The sequence below is a fragment of the Botryllus schlosseri genome, chromosome 3 (assembly GCF_051294905.1).
Source record: "Botryllus schlosseri isolate E-star chromosome 3, Bs_hap1, whole genome shotgun sequence".
Taxonomy (NCBI): Eukaryota; Metazoa; Chordata; class Ascidiacea; order Stolidobranchia; family Styelidae; genus Botryllus; species Botryllus schlosseri.
In genome coordinates, this window is record NC_137238.1 from 25929025 (window position 1) to 25950580 (window position 21556).

Here is a 21556-nt window from a genome sequence, read left to right on the forward strand (position 1 = left end):
TTCGTACGGTGAGAGTTTACACAAATATGTAAAAAAGACAAACACAGCGATACGACCACATCCAGATGTGCAGTATTCGAGTCAGCTGTAGTCAAGGCGTAACGATAGTTCATTTATATCATGCAACTGTCAGTCAGTAACACTTCAACAAAAGAATAAACAACAAAACGCAAACGCAAAACAGTGGCAGTAGAACAAAAAACAGTAACACTAGTTTAAAATAAATACCAGACCATACTCTCAGGTCTCAATATGTAGAAATGAGCTGAGACTAAAAATCCGACAGAATGATGCAGACGACAAACCTCTGTGCTCTATTGATAAGGAGTTCCAAATCCTTGGACCAACAAAAGTTAAGGATCTCTGGCACATACTAGCGGCTAAATTCTGCACCGGCAGATGGCGTAAAGATGCGGCCAAGTACTACGAACCATCTACTTCTCTCTTGATGTCATATCGATGTCATATTGGTTACTTTAGGAGCCATAATTTACACTTTAATCAATCACTCCCATGGTCTTTCTTCCTCAGCTATGGGTTACATGCTAAGAGCTATTACATAACGGTGGACGTGCTAAAAACATCAATAATTTAAAAATAAGCATATTGACAGCAGAGATGAGCAATTGAGCATGGATTTGGATTGGCGTTTAGGAAAGCCGGATTTGTGAAATTTTGACGGATTTGAATTTGATTGGGATGTAAGATTTTTTTCAATGGATTGAGGACTATAGGATTGGATTTACCGATTTTCGATGAGATTGATGTCCTGTGGCGAATGGCGACAAAGTTTCTCGTTCTACCACGATTTTACAAAGTTTGCCAAGCTATTATTTCATATACTTTGGCACTCATTGAGTGTTTTAATTATTTTCACAGAATTATATAGGGATAAGATGTTGGCTATACAGCTTTCCCAGTGGAATTCCAAGTTTTAATCGGATTAGGATTTGAATACACAAAAGTTACGGATTAGGATTTTGATTGGGATTCGAAGCTTCGGATTTGGATTGGATTAGGACAAAAAATCTCAAATCCGCTCATCTCTGATCGAAAGTAGCCTTTATATGCGTTCTGTGGTAATCAAATGAATAATACATTTAGGCCTGATAATTTACCTCAGTGAAAGCAGAAGAAACAGCAAAACATGGCGAGTTTTCATTATGTTCGCATTAATTGCTTCAAGTCAGACATTCGACCGGCCTGCCCCTCGTCGTAACACAAGCCAATTTCTGCCCGGAAAAGGGATAGATGTAGCTTCTCAAATCTGCGCCAGCCTTACAGGATTTACTCAGTCCTTACCTTGCGTTTTGATACGATCATTTTGTCTATGGTACGTTTCAAATTGTTCTATTGCTAATGACTTTGTGACCAAAAGAAATTATATATAGGCTAGGCTAACTGTCTATCTCAGGGGGGGGGGCAAACTTTTGAGCGCACGGGCCGCATTCAACATCAGAATCCATTTGCGGGCCGCATAATATAAAATTAGGATTATAAACCAAAACGAAATATTAGTATTTGATTATATAGTGAGGACATAGGGATGTGGTTATTTAAAACAAACCAAACATTGCTTTGATGATATCGTGAACGCGCCAAAAACATAGTGGCGAGATTTCATAAACTGGTCGACCGCAATAACCAATTCTTCAAAACTATAGAGATGAAAGTCGGTTGTCCCGATTCTGAGAACAGGATTGAAATTTAAATCTGTGAGCAGCGATTTGTTCATAAATTCACAAATTCCAGTTTTGGTTCAGTTCCATGACACACAATGCTGACAGCATCATAACCTAGCTTCAAACACGCTTCTACTATGTGTAGATAAAATATAATAATCATCACCCCAATTCTACGCATACACAGAACGAATCTACCCAAGACACGCACGAATCGTTTTATAAGCACAACACTGAAATAATTAAAGCTGGAGTGGCCAATCTGAAATCACACTCGTGATCCGAATTATGTCAATCTCGTTTAGGATTTCTGTGATGTTTAGCAGTTGAAACCTTTCAAACTGCGTGGGCCTTGAAATCGGGCTGTCGCGCCAGAAATTAAACATACAAAAGAATCTAGGAAGTATTTACCTCAGAACAGTGGTTCCCAATTTTTTTAAGACAGCCCCCCTGTGATGGTGAAATATTTCGCGCTCCCTTATCGTCATATCACAAAACGCAAAAAGGATGCTAGCCAGGAGCAACCTAACGGATAGTTTGATGGCATGGAAGGTTACGACTGTTGATGAGAGATTTTAAAATATGAAATTCAGACTAAATATACAGAGAAATGATTATGAATTAGATGTAAATCACACAGAGTGCGAATTTTTTTTCAGTTTTCCTCAGCTTCGCGCCCCTTTCAGATGCTTTCGCGCCCCCTAGTTTGAGAACCACTGCTGCAGAATTATCATGGTGAAATATATCAAGAAAAATCTTAATCGAGTCTCTGTAATAATTCGATTTCTAGTACGCATTTTAGCAATATTTTTGATAAGTTTCTTTGAAATCTCGCGGCCGCACAGAACGGTGTTGCGGGCCGCACGCGGCCCGCGGGTCGTAGGTTGTGGAGTTATCAGTCAGTTTGAAAAGCATGCATGTTGTCACGTTCATTTTATTTTAGTTATGACTTTTCTCGCGAATACAGAACATTACTTTGGAATGTACCTTGTATGTTTGGGTGAGCTGAAAACCCAATAGAGCCCAATAACGGCGGAGGACCATTGAAAAAATTCTACGAAGAAAAAGCACTGTTTCAATATGTTTCAGATCTGTCGCGCTATATACGAACTCATGATGCCTGAAAAAGTCATGCCATCGGACAGACTGCAAAGTCTTGATACATTTTACCTTTTGGCTGCGGGACCTCGATACAGAGTGATTCAAGATCACAAGAAACTGCATGACACCGAGCTTGATATGGAGGTGGGAGATGAGCTGACGGCCGTCTACGAAATTTCACACCGATTCCTTGACGGATTCCTCAGAGGGGTCAATTTGCGAACGGGACAAAAAGGGAATTTCCCTTCGTACAAAACAGAGGTTATAGTGAGAGCTCTCAACAGTACCGTGTTTGAAGACTTATAGCTAGCAGATCTATTCCAAATACAACATTTTTTAGCAAAATTCGGGATGTTGATGACTAAAATACCAGTTCCGGCTCAGTGACACTGTCAGGGACCAGCCGCATCTTTTGTACATCTATGTATATTACCGTGTAGTAGAATATCTTGCAGCATGCTTATGCGACTTGAAATTATTCTTCGTGCTTCGCACGATTTATCGTCGCTCTATTTCTTGTTGTTAATATTGGCACCAATACTGAAAATGAAATGTATACCTAATTTATAGAATTTAATTTATCTATATCAGCGACCGTGCCGTCCAACGTGCGACTTCGTGAGCGGACTGGCAGAAACATCGTCTGTAATAAAACCTTCACACAAAATTCTAGATGTATATTGGCCGAAACCATCGATATTAATGTGTCCCTGCGATAAATAGTCCTGTTCTTCCAAACTGCGCCCAGCCGTATCTAGATATTACCCACCTTATACATAAGTAACAATATTATTTAACTTTGAAAACTTTCTTGGCCAAGACATGAATGTTGCACACTGAAATTTCATGACATATATGGTATTGATCTTCATGCGTAGGAAGATAAGCCTTATTTTCACCGTTACCTTATCCGGCGGCAAAGTATGATATCATATGGTATGGTATGGAACGAAACTTCGGTATGGAACACGGAAAAGTGCAAATATGGTGTGGTATGGAAATTTCCAAGTATGGTATGGATTTTTTTCCATATATTCTATACTTTAGCAATTTTGCCAGAACCGTGCCAATGATAAAACTTTCGATTAGTCAAATTGATTGCATCTCCCAGAAAATCGTTTACTGACAAGTCCATGTTCACAACTCAAAGTGCGACTCAGACTCACCCACGCCTGTGTGCATATACGGAGACAAAAAAGTTGTGCAACTCTCATATGAAGCAAAATGATCATCACACAACATATATGCGACACAAGCTTCATTGTAATTCAAAATATGTAGCCTTGTCTCGCAGTGCCACGCTATGCCGTCCTCCAACAAGAGTGGACGATTCTCACCGCTTGAGCGCCCCTTAATTGTGGATTGATGGCGGTCGTAATTTTGCCTCCATAAGGCTAGCATTGTGTGCAGAAAGTTGCAGTTGTTTTTCCTTCATGGCGATTCGTTACTGCGAATTCATGATTTGTTGGTTATTGCAACTCTACTAATGCATTATTTCGTGTCATTGCTAGCGAAATCGAGACCCTACTTCTTCATTAGCTGTTTGAGAAGCCTTAGCGTTTGATTGTATTTTTGCTTTAACGGAGCTGCTGCTGACATTGTCTTCTGATGTCACTAGTAACAGGAACAATTTACACAGTAATCCAGAGTATGGAGCTTGTATTTCCTGAGTTGCAGAGGTGGTCAAAGTAGACAAGAAAGCTACTCAAGTAGAAGTAGAAGTAGCAACGGAAAAATCCACTCAAGTACGAGTAGAAGTACTTTTTCCTTAAGCCACGTAAAACTACTTGAAGTAGAAGTAGAATTGATCGACTTTAAATCTACTCAAGTGAGTAAGTAGTTTTGAAAGCAGTCTTGATTCGTTCGCATGGACAGTCAAAAGCTGCAAATTGAGCTACGCGGAAGGTGCGGAGAGCTTGCTTCGTATTGATGCATCCCACGGGGTATCATTTCTTGACAGAATAAGCATTCTTTCGCATCATGGGATGCAAATTATAGTATTGATATGAAAATGCGATACCAAACCTTTGTTTACTAGAAGACCCCGTTTTAGAGAACATCATTGCATGGCGCCCTACCCCATATTATAAGACCCTAAGTTTAGGTGAAGAGCAATACGAAGAAGTTGTATCTTGTGGATCGCAAAATTTAAATTTACTACATCTTAATTTTCGGAAAATGGAGGCATTACTACACTTGCTTTTATGCTTTAACATGTACTCTCTGCAGACAAACGAACTGAAAATTTATAGAACTCAAAGTATGATACTCCGAAATGAAAGTGAAATACATATACCACTTCTAAAAACCGGAAAATATTTTTCATGTCTTTTGCCCATATAGCAGTGGTCGGGAACCTATGGCTCGCGAGCCATATATGGCTCTTTTGGGTATAGGATATGGCTCTTTGGCATATTTTTAATTTTGTACTCAATTTATCCATATTGCAGCCACTTGTTATCGAGTTTCCATGACGGATAGAATAATTATTCTCGTGGCAGCATAAACATGTATTTGGGAAGTCAAGACAGTGGGGTATCCAGGGTTAGGAGCTCGTACCCCCTCCTTTTCAAAATCCCCATGTTTAAGTTGCGGTCGTGCCGGCGACTACCACCATTCGCGAATTCGATCAACACGACATCGATCTCCTCGAAATCTCTGATTGCACGGTAACATAATTGATCAAATAGAATAGCAGACATGGCAACGCTTGCAGGACAATGCAGTTTTCAAATACACATTGTCTTCGTGAACACCGAGAAATAAACAGCTATGAAAGTGACATTCACAAATACAAATTCAAATTAAAAACAACGTTATAGTTTTCCATGTTCTTGATTGGTAAGTAGCTTTCTAGCACCGCTGTAAAAGTGTAGGTGTGTAGCGCAACGTCATGTTAGGCCAAATACTTTAGAAGTCGATTTAGACCAGGGGTCGCCAACTCAAAATAGGTCGCGGGCCACTTTTCCAAATTCCTGGAGGCCGCGGGCCGCATGACATCAATATCGATATAAAAGTAGGCAACGCAGTTCAACAACCACGTCTGATAACTCTACGTTATTACAACGCTGTGCTTTCTAACATAGGCGACGGTTATAGTCACCACGAAAGAACTAATATTTTATTGAACAAACACAAATACAACAAAAAGTATCATGATCATCAATGTCATTATATTTTGGACTATGAGCTGTACACGATACCTGACAATGACAACACTCTTTAGCCGCTAAAACAGGGGTGGCCAACATTTTTGTAATTCACGGCCGCATTTCGCGTACTCATGTAGCCTGCAGCCGCATACCGGTGGTTAGTCGTGATAAACTAACTGGGGCCAAATACCCACGTTATCATGTCCATGTCCATTGCCGGTACACTCCGAACTAATCTATATGCACATATCGGCTTACTATGCGCACCAAATCGTTAGTAGTTATGTTGTAAAGAGCCACAGAGAACCAATCTGTAGTCGCGCGAGGCGCGAAAATTTTTTCATGTTCATGAGTGAATTTCGTCAATAAATATTAGTATAGTTTCACATATTACTATTAAATATTTATCCTTTCTCGGCCAATGTGATCAGATTCCCAGATACAGCTGATGCAGGGGGTATCTGCGAAAACTTAGGGTTGTTATTACAAGTGTCGACAGCCGCATAATTTTCCTTCTACTGCTGCAGATTGGCCACCCATGGATTGAAGAATCAATATTGGGGTTAGCTATACACGGTAGGCCTACTTGCTAGACAACTATCTCCTCGTAAAGCATGGTCTTTTGGAGCGCCCGAAGTCGTTTTGCAGGCGTCTCGGTCTTGGCAGTGGTGGGCCATTGCACGTCAAGGCAATATGCCCATTCGTACCAGCAAATTCTTCATCCATGGAATGATATTACCATGCCGAAGCCGTATCAACTAGTGAGTAATAGTGATAGTGGGCACATAGAATGGCTCACTTTGAAAAACAACAACATTATGTTTCAACTGAAATCTATTTTAGCGTTTCAACATGATTTACTAAGCGTTTTTCTGAATTTTTTTCAAATCAGGTCGCGGGCCGCAAAATAGGACCTCGCGGGCCGCATGCGGCCCCCGGGCCGCGTGTTGGAGACCCCTGATTTAGACTTTCGGAAATAGCGCGACTTATTACATTGGATTCATAACTAATTCTAAGCTATTTACGATGAGTTGCGCTATCACAAGTGAGGCGTGGCCCGTCTGTGCTACTTCTGTGCCTTACCCCTCCTTTTGCGCTTTATTTTCGAACAATAAATATGAAATTTCCGTTACTTTAGGAATAAAATTGTTCAAAATCTAGTCATTCATAAACATCGACGGAAGATACCAATAATCATGGAAGGTTTCACGATTTTCCTTCACTCAACCCCGAGGATATGAGAGGCACTGCCACACTTGCCTCCCCTCGCCCCACGTCACTGACGTATCATACCCTGCAGTGGATATGTACTGCTGTATTGGCCAATGACCATCTTTGGCTCTACCTACGCATGTAACTAGAAAAATACTGCGCACACCGCGAATGCCATGCAGGGTTGTAACCAAGTAACAAAGCTCCGAGTCATTCTCACTTTTATGGTTTTGACTCGAGTCAAGTCGAGTCATTTTCAATTCACCACCGAGTCAAGTCCGAGTCCAAGTCATCGAGCAGAGGTTCGAGTCCGAGTCATGGTATTATGACTCGAGTCCGAGTCCAGGTCATTGTGTTGACTTCTTAGTTTCCAGTTAAATTCTTGTCAAACCCACTCTTATAACTCTGTTTGTTGATATCGAATGGTTCGGATCTACAATATACTAATTTTCCTCACTTTTAAGAGTTTCTGGTCGCATTTTCAAGTATACCAGTACCAACAGATGTAATCCCAATAGGGTGGTTACTTTAATGTTCTTCGAATTTACAATGAGATGTCGGTCTTGGCCGTCTGAGTCTCGAGTCATATGACTTGGTTCGAGTCATGCGCAATGACTTGAGTCCAAGTCGAGTCAATACACAAATTGATTCGATTCGAGTCGAGTCATTTCCGTAATTTTCGAAAATGACTCGAGTCAAGTCGAGTCATCAAAAAATCGTGACTCGAGTCATTACAACCCTGTAATGCTACCAATACAACCCTGTAATGCCACCAGTACGCCATGAATTTTCTATTGTGACGTAATAGTTTATTGACATGTATGGCTCTTTGGGAGTTACAGTTGAAAATATTGGGCCAATATGGCTCTTCGGTCCAAAAAGGTTCCCGACCACTGCCTTATATCGTATCCAATTTTTAGGAGCACAGCTACTTCATGCGTTTCTAATATAACTACATCTTTGTGCCTATGACGTCATATAGTACACGATTCTGGAATCTGGAAAGTTCTCACCCACTATGATGTCATAATATGTATATGTTCAAATTCAAAATCTTTTTGCGTTGTTCTTTTTGCGTTCCTTTCGCTTTATCACCTGATGAAGAAGCAGAGCTCCGAAAGCTCGTGTAACTATAATAAAGTTATATTCATACAAGTGGACGTTAAACAGGGAGTGGAAGCCATCAAGGTCTTGTGTTTAGATATACCGTCTGCTATCGGCACAGCAACGTAATAAAGTTATTCTTTAGGTCAGTGGTCGGGAACCTATGGCTCGCGAGCCATATATGGCTCTTTTGGGTGCAAGATATGGCTCTTTTCCAAATATTTATTTTTGTACTGAATTGATCAATATTGTAGCGACTGGTAAATTTTCATCACGGCCAAAATAATTATTTTCGTGGCAATATAAACATGTCTTTGAGAGGTAAAGACAATGCCGTCCTCAGGTTTAGGGGCTCGGACGCCCCCTTCAAAATCATCATGTTTAAGTTACCGTCACGCCAGCGGCCAGTATCACTCGTGAATTGTAAGCGCCAATATTGTTTGTGTTGTACTGGAGTGGAACTTCGGCTCCTGTTAATTGGCAGGCTAATGATTAGTTTTCTGATTGCGATTGCGCCGTTCATTTAGTTGCCATATATAACGACTACTCGTGCTGTTAGGATGTCTCTTCAGTAATAAACGTTTATCGTGTGTAGACAAGACATCGTTTCGTGGTGCAACAGGGAGTACAGGCTCCGTGGTGGCAGCGATGGGATTCCAACCCACGCCATCGAAATGACTGGTGACTCAAACCTCCTGGCGATGTATCCGAATCGAAATCTTGAATTTTGCGATACGTTGAATCAAAGAGCATTATCTTCCTGATCTATACGGCGCGAAATGAAATGTTGTGGATGTGACATTCACAATTACAAACTCGAATTACAAACAACGCCATAGCTATCCACGTTGCACGTTCTGTGTAGGACCGGTGATAAAATGTAAGCTTGTAGCCCAACGTTATGTTACCGCCGAATACTTTGAGAATTGAGAAGTCGATAAGCATTTAGATTTTCGGAATCAGTATGACAGTCTCATTCGATTAATATCAGTTATAAAATAAATCCTAAGCTACTTACGATGAATTGCCTTATCATTGGTGAGGCTTGGCCCGTCTGCGTCTTACCTCTCGTTTCGAGCTTTACATTTGAACAATAAGTACCAGCTTTTACAGAGAAAATGTGGCGCACACGAGGAATTCAATGTAGTGAGTTCGAATGAGTGTTACCATGACGTCACGAATTTCCAATAGTGACGTAACAGTTGTTCGGCATGTGTGGCTCTTTTGGAGTTGAAACGGAAAAAATAAGGCCAATATGGCTCTTCAGACAAAAAAGGTTCCCGACCACTGCCATATAGCTTCAAAGGTGATCTGCTAAAACAGGTGTAACGTTCAAAAACACGGATTTTCCAGATTATCAGGACACATCGTGGGCTGATAGATTACGAAATGATAGGTAATTGCTAGATTGCGAAACGATACTTTCAAACGTTATGTTATGGTGGGCCATATTTACAGTGAAGAACTATTTGATATGAGCGACAAGACGGTGTGAGCGGAATCAAGCAATCCGGTACCTAAATAATATTCACTGATACTTTCGTGAAAACATATTTGTCACTCCATAACTACTGTGCGCGAAACGCAACAAAATTACTGGACTTAACTGACTTTTATGAATATTAAATGTTGGTACTCCGTGAAAACAGCCCCGAAATTCCTCAGGCTATCTTTCGTATTGGGAGATTAAACTACTTCTACTTGACAAACAGAAAATAGCGAAAAGTAAGTAAGTACACCACGAAATATTACGAAGTAGAAGTAGAAGTAGAGGAAATCAGATCTACTTGAGTAAGTACCTGAAGTCGAGGAAAACTACTTCAGTACTTCAGAAAAGTAGAAGTACTTCGTTACTGACCACCTCTGAGTAAGCATCTAGAAGTTCCCTAACTTCGATGGCCATCATGTAGCAAGGTGGCTCGCGGGATAAAGATCTCGACAGCGTTGAATCAATTAGGGGAGGATGAATAGTCCAAGGGGCAATTAATAAAGTCTCGTTTCCTCGGATGTTCGTATTTTGGTCGAGTGCCGAGCTTCTAGTAAAGGAATTGAAAGTTCTGAATCGGGTATTCAATAGCGTGTACATATCTTCCCAGCTGTTCTCTGTTAAGCCGTGGTTTGGATGATCTCGTGTGTGTAATAGATTCAATCGGTATTTTAGGCACAGGTACAGGTGCCTTACCTCGAGTGGCATTTCATTGCACAGTCGTAATGCCTTGTTGCTGATTGTCTTGATCTTTTTCAGATACGTCTGCGGAGCGAAGAAGTATGCCTCCATTCCGTAATCAATTACAGATCTAATCAGTGTCCTATAGAGTATTAGTGGAGTGTGAGTTGATGCGCCCCAATCGGCCCCTGTTAATAGTTTGGAAAGGTTCATGCGTTTGTTGCATTTGCCTGATATATAGTCAATGTGAGATTTGTAGTTGAGTCGTCCGTCAAAAATAACTCCCAGGTACTTGTATGTGCGTTCATAGGAAATCTTGTTGTTTCCTAAAAATAGATCAGGATAAACTATTTTTCTTTTTCTCGTGAAAAGCAAAGCCACTGTTTTTTCCTTGGATATAGTAAATCCCCAGGTATCACATCATCGACTTATTGCGTCTAGTGCCGTTTGTAGTTCAGAGGAGATCTTTTCTATATCCATCCCCGATTCCCACATAGCAATATCATCAGCAAATAATCCGATATTCGTGACACCAACTGCGGAAGATCGTTAGTCATTATTGTAAAAAGGACTGGTCTCAAAACGCTCCCCTGTTGAATACCATTTTGCAATTCTAATTTGTCGGACAAAGCTGCACCAATGCGTACTTGGAATGTTCGATCATTTAAGAAATTTTGCAACCATTGCAACATTTTACCCTTAACGCCCAGGTTTGACAATTTGTGGATAACCGCTCCTCTCCACACGGTATCGTATGCTTTTTCGATATCGAGGAATACTGCAACCGCTGATCGCCCGTTGTGTATTGCTTTAATTGTTGACGGAGTCATGCAAACCCAAAACATGATCAAGTGCCCGTCTACCGCGGCGAAAACCGCATTGTGATATATCAAGAAGCTTCTTACTTTCGAGACGACAAGATAGTCGACTAGATATCATAGTTTCCATGACCTTACAGAAATGACGTGTTACTGAGATCGGGCGATACGAGTTCGGATCACTTGGCTCTTTACAATTCTTTAATATTGGTATGATAATGGCGTGTTTCCAGCTCTCGGGTATTTGTCCTGATAACGAATAGAAATTAATTATTTTCAACATTTTGCACTTACTATCGGGATCCAGTTGCTTGAACATGACGTATAGTTCATCATATCGCCACCTGGCGAGGAGATTTTCTTCGTGGCCAGTGCTACATTGAGTTCTGAAATTGTGAATGGGACATTTATCTCCAGATTATCAGCATTTTCCAACAGTATTGTATTCAGCTGAGGCCTATTAAACATAGCGGCATTCGAATACTGCAATGTACTACTCGTTTGTTGAAACTTTGTAGACCAGTAACGATCTACAGCAGGGATGTCAAACTTAAATGACGCCGCGGACCAGATTCAAACCTTCAGAGAGCTCGCGGGCCGCACCAGTAAAAAATTCCCAAATATTACCTCAAAACCAAGTGTCCTTGTTTTTCATTTGAATACTTAGCCTACACCAGGGGTCACCAACCTTTTTGCAACCGAGGGCTACTTTTGCGTAATGATTGAAGCGGCGGGCTACTATTTACTCCCGCCGTTTACCCGTTCCACGTTGTATTTCCGCTTTGATATTCATAGCACTGGGCAGGACTGGACATCATGTTATCTGTTTCTATAGCAGTCAGTGGGAAGCCTGGTATTGTATGATATCAACTAGTGCGCTGTACTCTGGTATGTAACTTGACACTGCAATTCCTAGTGAGTGTTCCAGATTGGCATTGATTAAGCGTGTTCTGTGTTTGTTTTTGATGAAGTTCATCATGTCCGAAAAGGCTGATTCACAACGATAAGTTGAACCATAGACGCTTGCAATCTTCATAGCTGCTGCGCATACACCACTGTACTTTACCGTGTCAACAAGGCACCAAACGTTTGGTGCAGACTGACGTGGGGGTCATTTTGCAGTGTTACAATTTCAATCTCCAACTGTTCAGCATCCAGATATGACAAGATTTCATTATATCGGACAGCAGCAACGGTTACATAAAGTTAGAAACCTGGTATACTAAACTGCGTTGAGTGTAACAGAAACAAGCTGTGTCAAAAGATGCAATACGTAATGGGTATACAGGTATTCAAAATCTGCTAGTACTTCACGGCCATCTAACTCCGAAGAGTAATATTGTTTACTACTTCGGCATTGTCCTGGACGTCGAGCTATCATAACGGAACCCCCCGCCATTTCAAGAAGACCGTGAGTGGCATTCCGTCATGTCGCCTGTATAGGCAATGCGGCGTATCTTCAATTTCTGCCGGTGATTTTATCACATACATCTATATATTACTAATTGTAATTGAGGATAGTTTTAAGTGCTTATAAATGTAAGTTACATGTTAGTGTATTTGAAACAAGAATAGCTGAATAAATCAATCTATATATATTTAAAAGATCACTGGTAATAATCTGACGAATAGTAAATGCTGCTATTCCACCTTTTTTAGAACGGGCTCGCGGGCTACTCATCTAGTCCTCGCGGGCTACCTGGTGCCCGCGGGCACCGGGTTGGTGACCCCTGGCCTACACAATAGTATGTGACATTACATTACGGATCATAAGGGTTTCATTCTAGCAACACTTTTATTCGCTAACAATGAAATTGGCAATGACGCGATGATTGAGCGGCTAAATACAGTCATAAACCGATGGAACAGTGGCTCTAACGATGATATAAGTTGTCATATTTCAATACTGCCTTGCTTTTAGTCGTATAATGGCGTCGACCCCACGTATGCGTTGTGAGGAATACAAAGGTTTTAGCTGTAAACGCGAACCTTGAAATCAGCTTCATTATGGTTATGTCGCGATTCGGGTGAATCGGAAGTGACGCAGTAGTGCGACCACAGATATTTCAATCTATATTTATGTATAACTATTGAACTCCATACGTAACCTGCATAATAAGGGCTTCGCATTGGCGTTTTCGCTTCTGTTAATACCTCGTTTTTGATAAATTTTTCAAAAACTCTGATCTCAATATGCAATTTATTGCGTTCTCGTAATTAGGTGACAATGTCAGCGACTTGGTCCTAATAGTGGCTAGAAATCGCAACTCCGCAGTCTGGTGGTTAAATGAAGTGCCCTATTAACATACTCGACATTTTTGTCCTAAGAGATTATTTAATTGATGTATTGTTTAGTAAAAATCTGAACGTTTGATAGAAATGTGCATGCATTTTTCAATCTACTCGAAATTGCTTCGCGGGCCGGAGGAAATCATCTGGCGGGCCGTATGTTTGACACCCCTGATCTACAGTAAATATCGGTACCAGTCCGCAGACCAGCGGTTGTCCACCATTTCTAGCTATTTCCAACAGTAAACACTCAAGTGGCCCGCGCAAGCATTCGTAAATCGCATTTGACCTTTTTTCCAAGAAAGGTCGGACACCTCTGCTCGAGATAAGCGGCTCTCAAGCTTTTTTTAGACACGCCCCCCTTTATGATAGTGAAAAATGTCGCGCCCCTTATCGTCATATCACAAAATGCAACCAGACTGCTATCAACCCGAAGAAATAATCTGATAGCATGGAAGGTTATGGCTGTTGATGAGAGAATTTTCAAATACGAAATTCGGGCTATACATAGAGCAAAACCTTTGAATCGGAGGCAAATCGCGCAATGTTTATGTTGACCGCAGCTTCGTGCTCTCCTTCCGATGCTTCCACGTCACCCAGTTTGAGAACCACTGCTCGAGATAGTATAACTTTGCTGCTGAATAAAGTGATCAGAATATAGCCTATTTGGTGTCATTCAAAAGGTGTCACTTACAAAGACATGAATGGAACAAAACGGTCCATAATCATTGGGCGGCGACCCTGTTAGCACTACGAAGATTTTACATTGTCACAACTTATTCCAGATTTTCCGTGGCATATACGAGCTACTGATGATGAGCATAACCATGCCATCCGACAGCTTGATAAGCCTCGGCCACCATTACCGCTTTCATGCCTGTCCTCGATTGCTAACGATTCAGGATCACACGAAACGCAGCGAAATGGAACTTGATATGGTTGTCAGAGATGAGTTTCATGCTGTGCGCGATATCTAGTAACATTTCTTGACATTTATCCTCGCGATTTTGGTACATATATTATATATAGTATTGTATATGCCTTATATATTGTATTGTAGATTGCCTGCTGCGATGTTTTGCTTCCGCACTAAGAAAATGTACGCGAGGCCTATCTCAAGAAATAAGTGAAGACACAGAGCAGTAGCAAATCTCATACGAGTGTTTGTCGTCCACGGGCCATGCCATGGCGACTTCCCGCTGTAATGCGGACGCATTGTATATGTAATCGAAATGCGATTTTCTGCGTTATCGGTGTATTATATGGTCAGGGGTGTACGAATTTCGGGGAAATGTTAAAAGGGTGTACCACGACAAAAAGGTTTAAGAGCACTTATACTATAGTGGAAAAATTTTGGAATCTCCCAAATGTACCAGAAACAAATTTCTTTGGTACTTCTATATGGTGTGCATCATTTTCTTCCGCTGTTCGCATCTGTACTGTGGGGCTCAGATTGCAAAATGCGCTGCGACTACATTAAAATAAAAAAATGAAGAAGTTTCGAATCGCGCCTAGCGCGAAGAAAATTTCAAGAATGAATAAGATTTTGGTTGCTTTCACATCATATTTAGCGTCCACTTGCTACGTAATAATTTCTTTTATCAATTATTTATAATTTATATTTATAAAATTTAGATAATTTATTATATTTAATTTATATATATTTATATAATTTATAATCATTTATTATTTATAATTTTATTTATTAATTCGCAAATTCAATTTGCATGTCGACGGCCGCCAACACATACCAATTTCATTACGTGTTCAAGGCCGCAAAATTTCCTTCCACGACCGTAGGTTGGCAACCCCTTCGTTAGAGAGTGACGGTTTGAGGGTTTGTTCGTAATTAAATATGTTTATGATGGTAATAATGTGATTTAAATTGATGAAACTGTGGAAGAGCCACCAGCACTGGCGACATGAACTTCAAAATGGACGAAACCATAACAGAATTGAATGCCGAAGATCACTATAAGTATCTAGGGATCTGTGAAAGCGACAACATTAAACATGCTGCAATGACATCAAATCTAAAAAAAGAATACATCAGCAGGCTCAAGTCAATTCTCAAAACTGAACTCAATTCCAAAAACAAAATCAATGCCATAAACAGTCTTGCAGTGCCTGTCTTGAGATATAGCTTTGGTGTGGTGAACTGGCGCATAGATGAAATTACAAAATTGGACACAAAGACGAGAAAACTGATGACAATGCACCACATGCATCACCCAAAATCTGATACACAAAGACTGTACATTAGGGTGGTTCAAAAATAACCTTTTTTCCTGAATCTTGCAGGTTACTTGATTAAATCGTTAGGTTGCCTTAAAAAACGACGCACACCAAATTTGAATTCATTCCAACCAATATTCGCGGATTTCGTAGAGTTTGAAAATTTTGAATTTGCCTAAAAATGCAAAAAAAAAATTTTTTCAAATTTTCCTTCCAACCTTATGAAATTGTTGCGCTGTCTTCAAAAACGATGGAAAACAAATTTGACTCAATTCCAAGCTGCAGAAGCGGAGTTATTCAAGTTTTTTGATGATAATTCTGAGATGATCCACCAATCAAGGATAATCCCAGAATTATCAAAGAAAAACTGAAATAACTCCACTTCTACGGCTTCGAATTGAGTCAAATTTGTTTTGCATCGTTTTCGAAGACAGCGCAACAATTTCATGGGGTTGGCAGAAAAATTTGAAAAAATTTTTTTTTTGCATTTTTAGGCAAATTCAAAATTTTCAAACTCTACGAAATCCGCGAATATTGGTTGGAATGAATTCAAATTTGGTGTGCGTCGTTTTTTAAGGCAACCTAACGATTTAATCAAATAACCTGCAAGATTCAGGAAAAAAGGTTATTTTTGAACCACCCTACTGTACATCCCCAGAAAAAAAGGTGGCCGAGGACTACAAGAAATTGAACAAACTTTCAAAACAGAAATAATCGGCTTGTCACAGTACATCAACAACAGCGATAGCATTTACTGCAAACTCATTGCACAGGAAGACAAACAGCGCAAAACAAAATCTCTGAGCTATCGTCACGACAAGTACGTCAGAGAAGTCAACATGGAAACAGCTAACCTATACACTACAGAAAACACTGTTGCTAAACCCACAACAATAGCAAAAGCAGCACGAGTCCAGTACAAAAATGCAACGCTCAAAATGAGAGAAACGATATGGGATTCGATGCTTCTTCATGGACAGCACAAGAAGTTAACTTCACAGCCCCATGTAGACGAGCTTTCATGGACCTGGCTATCCAGCTCTGGCCTGAAACCGGCAAGCGAAGGATTCATTTTCGCAGCACAAGACCAATCGCTTCCTACAAAATACTATCGCAAAAGAATTCTGAAGCAAAACACGGACGGCAAATGCAGAATGTGCCACAACCAAAATGAAACTGTAGCACATCTCATGTCCGGCTGTGGTGCACTTGCAGCTACCGAATACACATGGAGGCACAATAGGATTGGTCACTACATTCATCTTGAATTATGCAAACATTTTGATATCACCACTTCGACAAAAAATTGGCACGATTACAGCCCAGCACCTGTGACAGAAAACGAACAAGTAAAAATTCTGTGAGATGTACCAGTTATAACTGACCGCGAAATCAGAAGCAACCGCCCGGATATAATCGTCAAACTAAAAAATGAAAGAGAATGCTTATTCATTGAACTGGCTGTCCCAGCTGATCACAACCTACCGCAAAAAGAATCAGAAAAACACTCCAAATACGCAGACCTCAAAATGGAATGTGAGAAAATGTGGCGATGCAAAATAAACATTGTACCGATAGTCATTGGTGCTACAGGGGTCGTGAGCAAAAAACTCATGAGACATATCCAACAAATTCCGGCTAACGTTCGATTTGACATGATCCAAAAGATCACATTATTGGGCACTGTGCAAATTCTTCGGAAGGCGTTGAATGCACCACTGGACTAAAATTACACTTGTGAATCACAGCATAATTCCTGTAATTTCGATTGTTCATCTTCAATCATCTCTACCTCTGCTCTGTAACCCTTGCCAATTCTTCATCTGCTGCAATTATGTAATCTGACTTCTCCGTGTATTGCATAGGAATAACAATTTGAATGTATTACTGAAATTTTAAAAATTTACTCCAATCTCGCCATTTTACTTTGGGGGCAGGTTGCTCCACAGATTATGTGTGTATCTACCAGTTTTACTCTGAATAAAGAATATAATAATAATACTAGTTTTAACTGTGGAAGCCTTGATTGGCCGTATCGCAGCATACGTAACACATAGTACAAAGCAGTTTGGATCAATTACATCAATTGAGTTCAATTACAATTACAATTCGACATATCAGTAATCATAATAAAAAGTATTATAGTTTGGCGTAAGATGGCCAAAGTTGTCAGGAACATCATGAAAGCTAAGCAACAACACCTTATCAGCTTATATAACAATGGCGGGTTGACACAAGATCGGGTGAAGATGGAAGCGTGCAGAACTTTACGCATGCAATTGTCCTTTGTCAAAATGATGTATACTGGCAGGAGAATGGGACTTCGTAGTGCTTGCACGAGACTTTAACTTCCTCTAAGCAGGTTTGACACGGGAAACGTCCTCTTGTTGCTTTAGTGTGGGTGGTACCCGGAGGATAGATTGAATCTATTTATTGAGATACGTAGGACAGGAAAATGTATTCCTCCGTGATAGGCATGTAGAATATCGCGATTCTCTTTGCTGTCATTTATCTGCGACTATATAAATAATGCCCAATTCGCCTAGCCTCCAGTTGGCGAGATAGCGTAGTGGTGTGATTCTCCGCTGAAGGGATCTATGTGAGAGGCGGGCAACATTCGGGCCCGCGACGGGATTTTAAGAAACCCGCGGACAGCCTCCAGCCTGACATGATATTGTGGCGCGCAGCCGAAATCTGCATGCATTTGCGTGCAAACGTTTTCGACCACGAAAAAACAAGACGACGCGGCGTTTCCAATCTAACTTACGTCCACGTGCAACTACGGGTTTGTACGTCCAACATGCAGCCAGAGTTCAGAGAACTTGTTGGTTACTTTGGTCGACCACAGACGTGTCATTGACTTTAGCAGCTATTGAAGTACATTATACGTTAATACATTCATCGACTGCTGTTCATTTCTTATATAGGTGGATAAATACGTGACTATATCAGCAGGTTAAGACGATACTTATCAATGACTAAATCGCCTTCGAATCGCACTGGAGCTAGATATGTCCAGTCAAGGATCGCGATACCAATAATTTGTATCGTGTTGATGGGCTGGCTCATCGCGACTACATATGATAGGTGAGTAGCCACCCACATCAAGTCTGGAATGTGGCGTGGGATATAAATAACATATGGTTTTTAGCCTAATAGTGCCTAGGCCCGACACCTATGTCTTCAGCCATATCGAATGAATTGCCTTCACACTACAATACGTATATTACAGCAACAAATTCTTATTTTATAGCACAATTCGGGGATCACCAGTAGACACTTTTTGTCACAAAATTTAAAATTAAATATTGTATTCATATTGAAATTAACCTGGATATTTTCGGCTGACACTCGTTAGGGGTAATCGTCAATAACTAGTAGAAAATTGGAACGAACATTGTATATAAAAAGTCGAATCAGCAAATGTGACGTCGCTGGCATGAAATTGCGATTAATAGGGGCGAAGAGTACTATTTTATGTAATATTTTATTTTGCAGTATCAAAAGAATTTCCGAGAGAAGCTTCTTGAACTTGAAAATGTTCCCCTTTCGCTGCCATGATAATTTTCGGGTATCTCCAGAAAACTAATAAAATTAGCAGTTTAGCACACTTTGGAAGCCCTCGAAGACATTCCAATGACTGGGCGAAACAGCAGCAATCAGCCGTGTGTGTGCTAAATGGGTCGGGTGTTGATAACGTCATTCCTATGTCAACACTTCCATACGGAACTCACTTCCATTGCAAGAGAAGTGTAGTAGCAGTTACCTGTGTAAATGCACATAGCATGTTACTGAACGATAAGTAATGATACACAGTGGTTTTTAATCAACGCGGTCGATTGCTGTACAACTGAAACATCGCGATGGGCAATGTTCCCTTTAATTTTTCACGGGTCTGCACGCACTCATTCGTAATTTACCTTGAAACCTGCGTAGATATAGCTCAACCTCGTTCTTCTTTGTTGTTTTTAATACGAAATCGTACAATTTGCACTTTTATACGTCATTTATATTTCATCCAGGTCATTTTATCATCACTCTGCCATCGTTACTCCCGTCTCATTACTTTCGGGTAAGCTGTACGTAAATTGTACTTTCATTGTACGTGACTGTGTACACAGCACAGATGCATGCAAGCATGCATGTAAAATATGCAAAGCTGGTCAAAGTAATCAACGCTTCCAAAGACATGTCAATACTACTTCAGGTAGAGGAGTAACAAAGTGTAGATCTGAAAAGTACCCAACTAACTAGTTTGAAAAGCAGATTTAGTCACTGGATCGCGTAGTGTAGAAATAGCGTAGTGGTATGACCCACGGCTACAACACCAATAGGTTGTGGGATCTAGTCCCACTGAGGTCGACTCCAGAATTCCTGCATAAGTGTTGGAGATTTATCTAAGCCTAGATAAGCAATGGTGACTGCTTTGACCGCCTTTGATCATACTACGTAGCACAACGGCTCATAGGCGCTGAACTCAGGTATGCTAGGTATGCATGGTATGCTAGGTATGCCACGCATACCCAAGAATTGTTTTAGGTAAGCGGCATACCCAGAATTCGGTTAGGACTGTAACTGACTGGCTGGTGAATTGATCGCTTTAGAAATGAGCAATGTATTTCGTAGCGCTGCTGAACACGTACGCAAAGCAGCAGCAACACATTCAGGCGCGTAGCAAAACCCCGTCCATTTGAAATAACCATTTTAACGCTAATATCCAGCGGCAATTCAGTTAGTCTTTATCAGTGTTGCGCCGGACGCGGCCAATTAGCGAGAATTGTTTGTACACTGTAAAAAATAAAAACCTCGATTTACCGCGAAATGTTTGGAAGCACGGTAGCCAGACATTTCGTGGTAATCTAACATTACCGTTAGTCAATGCAAATTCAACTTACACTCGTCCGGTAATCTCACTTTACACGCCAGACTGTAATGTTATAGTCCCCTCCGGTATATCCAATCTACATGTTCTCCTGTACATTTGAGACCGAGACCGCCTACATACCTAAATCAGGATTACATACCAGCTTGTAAATTCACGTACATCCATACCTATCGCAAAGCAACCCGATGCTAAAATATCGCAAAATTTTCTTCACACTCCCAAAACGACATTGGAACAAACTGTATATTCATTCATGATATCACGATGAAGTGGTAATCGATGGAAAAGTATTGCTGCTGGAGGTCTAATTCATCTTTAGGAGACATGCAGTAACACGAGTGGTCGCAAGAAAAGGTGAATTAATTCCACCACCGGCCAAACTTCCAATTGTTTGTTTTCCTCGTCCTCAATCCTTCTGTGTAACTAGTATCTTGCAGTTCCACTAAAAAGAATTCATGAGTAAGTCGCTATATACAGCAAATTTCCTAACCTGGACATGACATTATAAAGACTATTAAGACAAATAGGCTAACAAAAATACACGGTAACATGTTTTGAAGTACCGGTACTGGTACATTGTGTAATGAAGGCTCCGCCTTGTACATGATATAGCAGAGATTCATGACTTACTTTATCTAATGTATTGAAGCAAAAGGTTCCTCATTTGAGGTGACATGTGTGCCAAACAAATCCAGCAGTGGATGAAAACATCTCTATGCTATGGCCCGAAAATGACATAAACAAGCCAACAGTTTCAACTCCTTCGCGGCGGAGTATGTGGTGTCACAGGGCACTACATAGGTCGACTAATATCCCAAAATAGAACAGAATGCGGAGAATGAAATATTTCAATCATGAAATCAAAGTGGTGTGCAGTGTGCACATTGCACAGTCGCAGATATTCACGGTAA

The 21556-nt window shown here is 40.6% G+C and overlaps 2 protein-coding genes across 3 annotated transcripts in view; one reads left to right on the forward strand and one right to left on the reverse strand.

Annotated features, from left to right (window-relative positions):
- The window catches only part of LOC145436200 (alpha-(1,6)-fucosyltransferase-like), a 31938-nt gene extending 28810 nt beyond the window's left edge, over positions 1-3128 (forward strand). For both annotated transcript variants that reach the window (XM_080313553.1, XM_080313552.1), the window contains exon 9: positions 2772-3128. In XM_080313553.1, the coding sequence (XP_080169679.1) occupies positions 2772-3089 (318 nt within the window). In that variant the 3' untranslated portion in view covers positions 3090-3128. The remainder of the gene's footprint in view (positions 1-2771) is intronic.
- Positions 1-21556, reverse strand: part of LOC145435413 (uncharacterized) — a 428570-nt gene that overhangs the window by 391046 nt on the left and 15968 nt on the right. The gene's annotated exons all lie outside the window — the stretch shown is intronic.